This window comes from Atta cephalotes (genome assembly GCF_000143395.1).
Source record: "Atta cephalotes unplaced genomic scaffold scaffold00014, whole genome shotgun sequence".
Classification (NCBI taxonomy): domain Eukaryota; kingdom Metazoa; phylum Arthropoda; class Insecta; order Hymenoptera; family Formicidae; genus Atta; species Atta cephalotes.
The window spans coordinates 4,199,054-4,209,971 of NW_012130078.1; the positions used below are offsets into that span (position 1 = coordinate 4,199,054).

The 10,918-nt window shown below is 31.4% G+C and overlaps 1 protein-coding gene across 1 annotated transcript in view; it reads left to right on the plus strand.

The window, feature by feature from the left end:
- LOC105617796 (acetylcholine receptor subunit alpha-like 1) overlaps nucleotides 1-10,918 on the plus strand; it is a 99,061-nt gene that overhangs the window by 75,828 nt on the left and 12,315 nt on the right. Inside the window, exon 4 of the mRNA XM_012199350.1 lies at nucleotides 6,723-6,903. Coding sequence (XP_012054740.1) covers nucleotides 6,723-6,903 — 181 coding nt within the window. The remainder of the gene's footprint in view (nucleotides 1-6,722; nucleotides 6,904-10,918) is intronic.

Consider the following 10,918-nt stretch of genomic DNA (forward strand, 5'->3'; position numbering starts at 1 on the left):
AGAGAGAGAGAGAGAAGAGAAAAGAGGAAGAGAAAGAGAAAGACAGAAAGAGAGTGAGGTGGCCTGGTGACAAAGTCTCGTTAGCTTCAAGTAATCGCACATACGTGTTGCGTCGCAATTGCGTCGATACGCGATTGTTTTCTTGAATGTGAGTTTGATATAAAAGGATGTGAGTTTGATATAAAAGGGGATGAATTCAATACTGAAACAACAGGGAATATAGATAAAGAAAAGTATCCATATAGCGGTAAGCTCTATCCACAACGCGTCCAAACTCACTTCTGTTATATTTATGGAATAACTTGATCTCTCTCTCTCTCTCTCTCTCTCTCTCTCTCTCTTTCTCTCTTTGTTTCTTTTTCTCTTTTTCTTTCCATTTCTCACTGAGTCATTCAACTCGCATTTCGCAAATGTCAACCGCCAAGCTCTGCTCGCGTCCAACTCGCCCAATGCTCTTTTCCAAGAGCGCTCTCCTGTGCGCCGTAACGCGTTATCAATTGCGGGATCAGTCCGTTCAGGTCGTGGACGCTATATCGTAAGCATCGAGATCTACGACAATAGGGAGCTTTTCCCTTCGGAAACGATCGCGGGAAAGGCAAGTGTAAGTAATATCCTCTATAAAGAGTGCCTCACAGCACGGAACGCAGTTGCAACGATTCCGCCATTCAACCCGAGAGTATATATCGAGTCTTATCGAGTCTTACTACCTCGTTGAGGTGGGACAAACTGTTGGGTAAGAGGATACCGATGGTCCGCACGAGATCCTGCTCGTTCTCTGAGTAAGACGAAAAAGATTATCGTAGACTTCGGTCATAATAGCTGGCGATCTGCAATGTTGTCATGGTTTGACAAGAATTTTCCGATTCCAGTTCGGAAAAACAGTTTTTACATGACGGTAAGATACACCATACCGCACAAATGTCATATATATTTTGCGGCACGAGAGACCGATTCCTGGCAAAGGGTAGCACTTTTCGCGCTGTTCTATGGCGTAGTTATAAATAAGCGTATTCGAAATAGGTCAGCATTTGCGCCATTGCATTGTTCACAATCGTTGATTCAAATCTTTATAGTAGCAGGTTAAGCAAATATCAAATTTGTCTATACATACGTATTGTGTATTCCAAGAAAATTACGAAGTCTTCATGGGCTGCGCCAACAACATTTGTTATCCCATACAGAACGTTGAAAGAATATTGTTGAGATATTGAATGTTGAAGTGTCAATGTTTCATCAATGTTGTATCTATATTGATTTTTCTACATTTATTGTTAATGTTGCAGCTATGTTGAAATATTGAACAAATTCAATCATAAATTGAATATTTATTCCCAAGGGAGAAAACTTTTTTTTCAATTATAATTTTGTCGTGTATGTTCCGGAATATGATGTTAATCACAATAATACTTATTTTAATAATAAAACTGAATTAACGAAAAATTTTTTATGTTTCATAGACATTGTAATTCAATGGACATTAGACGTTTTTGCAACTCTTCATTGAATCAACTCTTCAACTCAACATTGAATCTACATTTCGCATTATTGATACAATGTTCGCAATATTGCAATTCAACGTTTCTGAGATATTGATATGATTCAATGTTAATGTGCTGGATACTCTTTAAAATCAGTGGATAATCACTGATATCAGTGCCAAATATGTCATTGGTAATCAGTGAATGAAATGTGAGATCCGTAATCTATCTAATCCTTATTATGTGATCTAACTAATCTTGTTTTAATGCAAAAATTTAATGATATTGGAAGATTGAAATTAACGTGCAAATATTAATATTTTAATTATATAATGCTCAAACATTTCTTCCTTTTTTAGTTCGTTGAACTTTACTGATTATCCAGTGCCAAGTATGCCACTGGATAATTAGTGGTTATCCACTGTTTCAGATTTAGAGAGTACGTTATTCTTACAAAAGACACAAAGATATGTTATAGATTTAGTATTTAATCAGTATTAGTATTTAATCAGTACACAAAAGCATGAAAGAATCAATATAATATATAATATTTCAAATATCAATTGACTGATTTAATCAATTAGAAGAGCATCCAATAGTTAGAAATACCGTAAAAAATTGTACTGACTGGCGATAGAACGACGTCATCTTTGATAATGTCGAGCCACATAGGAAAAAGAAGTTTTTTTTAAAGAACCCGGCCTTTTCGGAAGGGACGATCGAATCGGGGAGAGAAAAGACGGCGACGTTATCATTAAGATTGCCACAAGATGATGCCGCGGCTCTCGAAGCCATCGAGTTGGAGTCAGCGGTGGTTTTACTACTTGCACAGAGTTCTGAGATTTACATGACGTGCCCGTGCAAGAAACTCGCCATAAAGCACGTCTGGAGCATGAAAAAAATGTGATTAATTGAGTCTTCGAACTTTCTTGACGTAACTCGCAGAACGCGCTCGTCGTTTCTTACGATGCTTGCAGCGTCCACTTTGTCTTTAACCGGCGAAGCGCAAAAATTATGGTTCGGCCTGAGGAACATTGTAATTTCCCCTCTTCTTCTTCTTTTAGATCTCTTTTTAGGTATTATCTTGGTTTTACATGAATCACAGTTATAAAATCTCAGAATGCAAAAATGTACAAATATATATCTCTAATATATAATTTTACATTTATATAACTCTTCAAAAAATTCAATGGAGGGAATATTATTTGAAGTATCGTGTTGTCTTATTTATTTTAACACATGAATTTTCCGCAAGAAATTTCTTACTCTCTTTTCTAAAGAAAGTATCTTTTAAGCTTGGTTGGATATGAATCATAAAACCTCAGAATGCAAAAATAGATATATCTCTTAATTTTGCTTTTATGTAACTCTTCAAAAGATTCAATGGAAGGAACATTATTTAAAATGTATCGTAACTTATCGTAACGTTATTTATTTTATTACCGCATAGAATTTCCACGAGACAATCTCTTTACGCTTACTTACGAAATAATCGTGACCATAACGACAACTTTGAATCGTTTCATCGTTAAGTGAACGATTATTTTTCGCTGACTGGCAGCAGAATATAATGTAGCAGTATCCGAGATTACATAACGTTCCCATAACAACATGAATGTTCTTCTCGCCGGGAAATCTCATTCGCCCTGAGAACAAAGCTTAAGCGTCCAACTACGTGCCGCGATTAAAATGTCACTTTTGAGCTGTCGTCCTGTATTATCAACCACGCGAGTCGCTCTTATCACTGTTCCCTTCTAATGATACTTGCCTCGAAGACACTTTCGACCGATATTTAGGACGGCTGACTTATAAGCGATGTTCTACGCGCAAATTAATCTTTGGTGTTTCCTGGTTCACTTATCAAATTATAACAGCTGCTTTCACTATTCACGAAGATAATCGTTCGATCGGCCGTAATTAGAGCACAATTGATAGATGCGTGATGCGATTAATTTTAAATAATAATGGACGAAATACTATTTATGTTTTATTATTGATATCGTTTTAAGAATTAGGTATATTATATGTATTTTTTAACAAAATGAAAAATTACAAATTTTTCTATATTATATTTGAAAGTAAAACAGTTTGGTAACAATTTAAAACTCAGATCAAAAAATATTTAAGTAAAAAGTAGATATGTTTTTAAAAAATGGGATAAAATTAGAACATTTCTATTTAAATTATAAAATTGTATTGCTAAATATAAATATTGATCTCTTATTAAACTATTTGATACGTATATAAAATTTATTTTTATATAAAAAAATAAATTATAATTTATTTTTTATTAATTTATTAATTTTTATATAAATTTGTAATTTCAATCATTTTTTGCAAAAATCGCACACTTGCAGTCTTAAGATTGCAACAAAAGCGCAAAATATTATTGTTTAATGACAGAAATATAATACGTGATTTAAAAATTAGTGAAGGCGGTTATTTTTTGTCAGAAAAAATTTTCTCGAGCTTAATTGCCAGATTATACAAACGAAGATAAAATGTAGATGTACAATAAAATGTATTGAAAAATCTGCCAATGCATCTGATATAATTGTTTTGAGTTAGAAAGTTGATTTTATATTTCGCGATTTTCGCTGCAACCTGTATTCTGCAATATGTATTGTAGACTAAGTTGTAATAGTTGGGTGAGTCATCTTTATTTTTAGCTTCGCTTTTCTATACAGAGTTTGATAACAGAAATATAATTATCGAATGACCACAAAGTGCAGGAGACCTACATTAACGCTCAGAAGCTTGTATAATAGGATTTGCAGATGTGCGAACTTTATCCAATATGCTTTAACTTTTGTTGCAAACAAATGCTCGCGTTTCACGAACAGTTAACGTAAAAGTCTTATATTATGCATATAATATTTAAATTTTCTTAATTCTAATTTTGTTGTGTTTCCTCTAATACTTTCTAGTTTCGTAGATATTGGCAATTTTTAATTTTTTAATACGCTGAATTTTTTAAAAATAAATACTCGTAGATCTTTAATTTGATTTGAGATTTGTAGAAATTCCAATTTTTTGCAGCTGTAAAAATAAAAAATAAAAAATAATATTTAGTCCTTATATGCTAATATTTTCTTAATTTCATAGATAACAAAATTATTTTTTATTTTTGATATTTAAATACATGATATTTTAAATTTACAGTGACAGGTAAATGACATTAATTCTTATTATTTTGAGACGAAAATTCCATTACAAACGTGTCGACACTACTCTTTAAAACTATTAGAGGGAATCTCATTTTGAAGAATAAAATTTCACTCTTAAAAATTGAAAATTGAGCCACTTTTTTGTTAAGACTGGCTCAATTTTCACTCTCTAAAGTGAAATTCCACTCTAGATTTCAGAGAATACATTAGTTTTAAATGAGAGTTTAAAGTTAACTAATCGACTATTCAAAATTTGTGCGCTTAGACATGACACGTTGCTCAGTAGTGAAAGTTTTTGAAGCATCAATTCTATTCTCTCTTCTGTTCTTTTTGTCAAGGCTAAACGTACAAATTTCGAACAATTTGATTGATTAATTTTAACTTGTTCTTATTTAAAAACTATTGTAGTTTCGACATTTCAATATTATAATTTTCATCTCGAAATGATCTTAGGAATTTATTAACATTAATCTGATAAATCTAGAACACCTTTATAATTGTATATATATATATATATATATATATATATATGTCTCATAATGCTACTTATACTACAATACCTAAAGTTATGAATTATTTCATCGATCGGCAATCTATATGTCAAAGAGTCCTCCCCGTCTTCAGGTCAGTCGCGGAGGTAATGTCGTCACGTGCGCGGAACGAGACGTCGAATGAAAAATTCACGAATTGGCGCGAAATCGGTGCAAAACGGATCGACACACATGGCAGAGCAGAATTCAACAATAGCTGGTGTGCTGAACTAATAAGAATGCCATGGCCAACTCCGACCGAAAATAGTGCAACAAGTGTGGTCGCGACAGCTGCGACGCGACAGTGCGGCCATAGCACTGCGAATATTGTATTAGAAATTCCTGCAAGCGCATTACCTCGGCGATTATTTCTCACGAGCACTCTGTACTTTCAGTCCTGTGCAATAACATCGGTATTCTGGTGCTGTATCGTTTATTCAACGGATTTTCTTATCTCGGCCGCCATAAGTTCATCGTTGTAACGTTCAGTGTGTTAATTCCTCGAAATTTTGCAATAAAATAAATTTTGCGCGGAATAACCGGGTAATCTGATGGCTTTAATATGAAAATTATTGTTTCTACAGAATTTAGGATCACAATAGAATGAAAATAACGTGAAATCATCGCATTAATGATCTTATAAGAAAATAAGAAATAAGAATGATTGTTCTTATCTTTATAAAAATTAAGAGAAAATAAATTTTTATATTTCTTTATAAATGAAATTAAATAAAGAACAGTAAAAGAAGAAAGGCTTTATTAATTTGCGATTACTCATTTTGTATTATTTCTTTTCTTTTAAAAAAAATTGTATTATGCACATTGTTACATGATTGATAAAAAAAATGTGATAGTGATACAAACTGAATAGCTTCCTAAATATTTCTACAAATTTAAAACAAAGAAAGAGAGAGAGAGAGAGAGAGAACAGAAAAACGAGCAAGTTAATTTCTAGAAGAATTTATAGGAGAAAGATGGCTGTGGCAATAGATGGTACAGTTGTTTCGTGTTCAATGTACGCACCGAAGCGTACATCGCTTTGTCAAATTTTCACACAATAACATTTGAAGCGTCGCCTCGCTTTATTCGGAATATCGATTGGTACCGTTTCTATTGGCTTTACGTATTGGCAGGAAGCTTTTAACTTTCTACTATGACATTGTAGATTCGCTGCATGTTGGCAGCGTTTCTTCTCTGTCACGAAGCGCAAGTCTCGCAAAATAGGGATGATCTAGAGATTTCTAGATCTAGAACGGAGTTACATTGTTGCTTATAAGTTCATTTTCGTAACAAAAATGAAATATTTCGTCGAACAAGCATTCATAGATCGCGCGGAGTTAAAATGTGACTCCGTTTGTAATCATTCACATTTAATGTGAATGTACTATATTGCGCCATTTAAATATGTGCGATCTGCATAGTGTTATAAAATCGGCGAATATCCAAATACATCAATAAAAGAACATGTTATTCAAAACTTCGATAATACTTTATTTTTTATGCTGTTGTTTAAAATATTTAAAGGAATTATGAATTTTCTTTTTTAGTGCCGATGGTAATTACGAGGTGACTATCATGACTAAAGCGATTTTAAACCATACTGGGAGGGTCACCTGGAAACCACCGGCGATCTATAAATCATTTTGCGAAATCAACGTGGAATACTTCCCCTTCGACGAGCAGACTTGTTTTATGAAATTTGGTTCATGGACTTACGACGGTTATACGGTAAGTATTGTAATTCGAATGTAATTAATTGATGCGAATTCTTATTTTGTTGGAGATTATAAATTTATGCCTGTCAAATATTTATACTAACAGTTTAGTTTCTTAGTTTTATTACACATATATCTCACAAATAATATATAATTTCAATGTAAAAAGAACAGAAACTATAAGACGGTAACTCTAAATAACTAAAAGTGTATTTTCTAAATATAATTCTGCAGAAATAATTGCAAAGATTATCACATGTGGTAAAGCAATTGGAATTTACATTCTCTAATGTATAACGCAGATTAGAATGTTTGTGTAGAATATTTTATGCGCAACATTTTATCGCGAGCTTAAATGTAAACAAGTGTCACATACATATTTTTCTTAAAAGTAGAAAAATATTTTTTTCGCGATATTTTTAAATAGAAAAATTTTTCTGTTATGAAATAGCTTTTTGATAAATGGGAGTAATTTAAGTAATGTTATGTTCATCGTTTGCATTAAATTGCACTCATATTTTTACATATTATGAAAAGATTTTTATTATAAAATCATATTCAATCAATTCTACATAAAAGCTTTTTTAAATTTACATAAAGTTGTATTTTAAATTTATAAATGAAAAGTACAAAAATGAAATATTATTAACATTATTTATTATTTATGTATATGTATAATTACGAGTAAGATATAGATATAATTATGAATATCACATAAATTAATCCTGAATTAGAATTAATTTGTAATGATGGATATATTACGTCTGAAGTTTTTGAATTATTTTATTTATATTATTTATAATATGTATATATTTTATTTTCTTTTATAGTTTCTACAAATGTAAGATTGAGAAATCTTGTTATAACAAGTTACTTATAGTTTTTATTACAAAAATAGTTTATAATATAGAAAATACGTAAAATAGATATTTATAAATAATAGATATTTATATGTTTGTAGATCTAAAAATATACAAAAATTTAACTTGTTTTTAAAAATATACAATTAATAGAATGATTTACAACTATTATATTTATGTAGATGTAACTGAAATTTTTTCCATGATTTTGAAAGATGGATTTTCAATTGAAATGAAAAATTTCGATAAATTTATATACAAATATTTAAACAGTATTTATGAGAAATATTTAAGATCGGCTTTTTCAGCTAACTTTTACTCGTAAATTAAGCCAACCTCTCTACGTTCTGGTCTTATTACGCTCTAAAGAGAAACAGAAAAACTGTAATTTCCTGGATAACTTTATCCGACAGCTAATTAGAAGTAAAAAAAATTGCGTATTAGTACGGCAATAGTTAAAAATTGCAACACTTCGTTTTCCTCAAACCATTAATTACATATTATTTGTATTGTGCAATTGTTCTAAATTATCTTTAGTTAATTGAGAAAAAAATTCTATTAATTTATTCTTTAAATAAAAAAATCTTTTTTAATATATAAATAATATAAATTTATTTGATAAATAAAGAAATTTAGAATAAATTTTAGTCTATTATATATTTGTTCTCATTTTATTTTTTTCTCCAGTTTATAATTGAATTTTTATGTTTACCTATATTACTGTGGTATGGTACTCAGTTAAATTTATTCTTTATTATTTCACAAAGAATCAAAAAATTACTTAATTTTTGAGCACCTATTTCCGATTTATGCAATGAGAGCTGCATTTTGCGATGTCTCGACGATATTCTTTCTTACGAGTTCTAATTTTAACTAACACAAATAAGTACGCATATATGTAAGAGAAAAAGAAATAAGAGAAAACATCGATGAATGTCACAATTCGGCGATTACATACCGTGGCGCCTGTTTGTCTCATCCATTACGTTTTTCTTCGTGCTCGATCCGACAAGCGAGACTCCTCTCGCTGACTGACGGATATATCCGTCACTGACAAATCCGCCTGTCTGCGAGAGTTTTACTGCTGTACAGCAGCAGTACGTAGATATAAATCCCACGTCCGTACGAGAGTAAGCCATTTCGACAGAGAAGCTCGTCCGCTAGCCACTTCGAAAACACACCAGTGCCAATGATCAACCTCTCATCCACCTGCGGATAGCTTCTGTTTCCGTGCTTTGGTTTCAATTTCCCCCTATCGGCATGTCTTGAGTGCGTATCGAGAATATTTTTCACTGCGAAAAAGATATCGAGATAGTCAAGAGTGGAACGAAATGTTGTGAAATTCTTAGTCATGATTTAGGTTGGATAGATAATCGATATTGTTTGATCGATCTTCTTGTCAATTTTACATGTCGTTTTAAATCATTGCATATTACGATGTTAATAAATCATCGTAACAATTTATAGCTAATATACTTTCATTATGAAGCAATATAAATCAGTGTTGTACGTTAAAATATAACATAAAATATAACATAAAAATTCATTTCTAATTTCTTTAGACATAAAAATAATATTATAATAGAAAATATTACACTGTTTTTTTTTCAAGAAGATATTTATTAATTTTATTCGAGAATTATTATACACAATTTTTTAAAATATGATGGCGATAATGGCTTATGTAATCAGTTCGTAATTTTATTCCACTCTGCAGAATTTGGAAGGTTAGAGAAAGTTAAGATAGATCGTTAAGCCTTTACATTGATTTCTTCTGTAATTAAAATTAAAAAGGGAGAATCTTGATTCCGAAGGAGGAATCAAAGATTAAAATTGAAAAATTAGGAAACGAATCCGATTAAAGCAGCGGCACGAGAAAATGCACGTGAAAGGCGCAGTGAACGAACAGTGATTGCTCATCGAACTATCGACAGATCTCGAAAGTGGTCCAGGGAAGATCATTCAGCGAAACTCCAATGGTGGTCGCGATTTTGCTCTCCAAACCTTATTCGAATTCCGTAGACCCTTTCGAGACCCGTATTCCATGCAGCCATTAGAGATATCCAATTTCTTTCGTTCGTTTTCTTTTCGCTCTCTTCCTTTCCACGTTTCTGCTCTCTCTCTTTGTTTTTTAAACAATCGCGTATTTTGAAAATTGTGCTGAAAGATAAAAAAATGAATTTGGGCAGCACATTGACAGTAGGTCAAAAAAAGTTCTCCGAACGTAGAATATAGTTACACAAGGGTGTGTCGATCAGTTAGATTTTCTGAAATTGAAATTGAATTGAGCTGCTTGCAACAACTTGTTTGAACGTTTTATAACATTATTGTATCGCAAATTTTTATCAAATATATGAGTAATCATTACGCGTTAAAATTTCATTAAAAGAAAATTCTAAGAATCAAATAAAGAATAAGATTTCCATAATTGAAGTTCAATTTGGATTTCTTAATTTTGATGTTTTTAACAAAGTTCTTCCTTCAAGTTTATAATAATTATATACTTAAAATTGATATAGAATTAATATCTTGATAGTAAAATAAGCAACTGAAATAAATTCTTTTTAACTTCAAGCATTTGTACATGAAAGAAAATGGCGCGATACTTTAGAACATTCTGTATTGCTTTAGAATGTAAGTGGATATATGTTCACAGAACACTCTTGAAAGTCAACCGCGAAGTATTATTTATCGCGAAGGGCTGTGTCAGAAATGTCTTCGTGTAAAAGTCGTAGAGTCCATAAATTTCAAGACGCAGTTTAAGCTACAATGACTCTTTCGAGCTATTATCTTCTTCAGATTCGAACGATGTGAAATTGTAGTTTGCGTTATTTATACGTTTATCTTTCTTTCTTGGATATCTCTTGCATATAAAATATTTTAAAACAAAATGCAAATTATTAGTGATATTGTATCTTAGAAAATATTCGATCCATCAAAATATTAATATATGTGTTTAAAAATTCAATATTACTTGTCATTTCATACGACAAAATTTTTCAATTTTTCAATTTTAATTTTTAAAAGCTGATAGGCTAATCAAGATAATTGTTAATTAATGAGATAACGTGTACATGAACGCGCTTACACATGTAGAACCATGACACACACACACACACACACACACACACACACACACACACACACACACACACACACACACACACA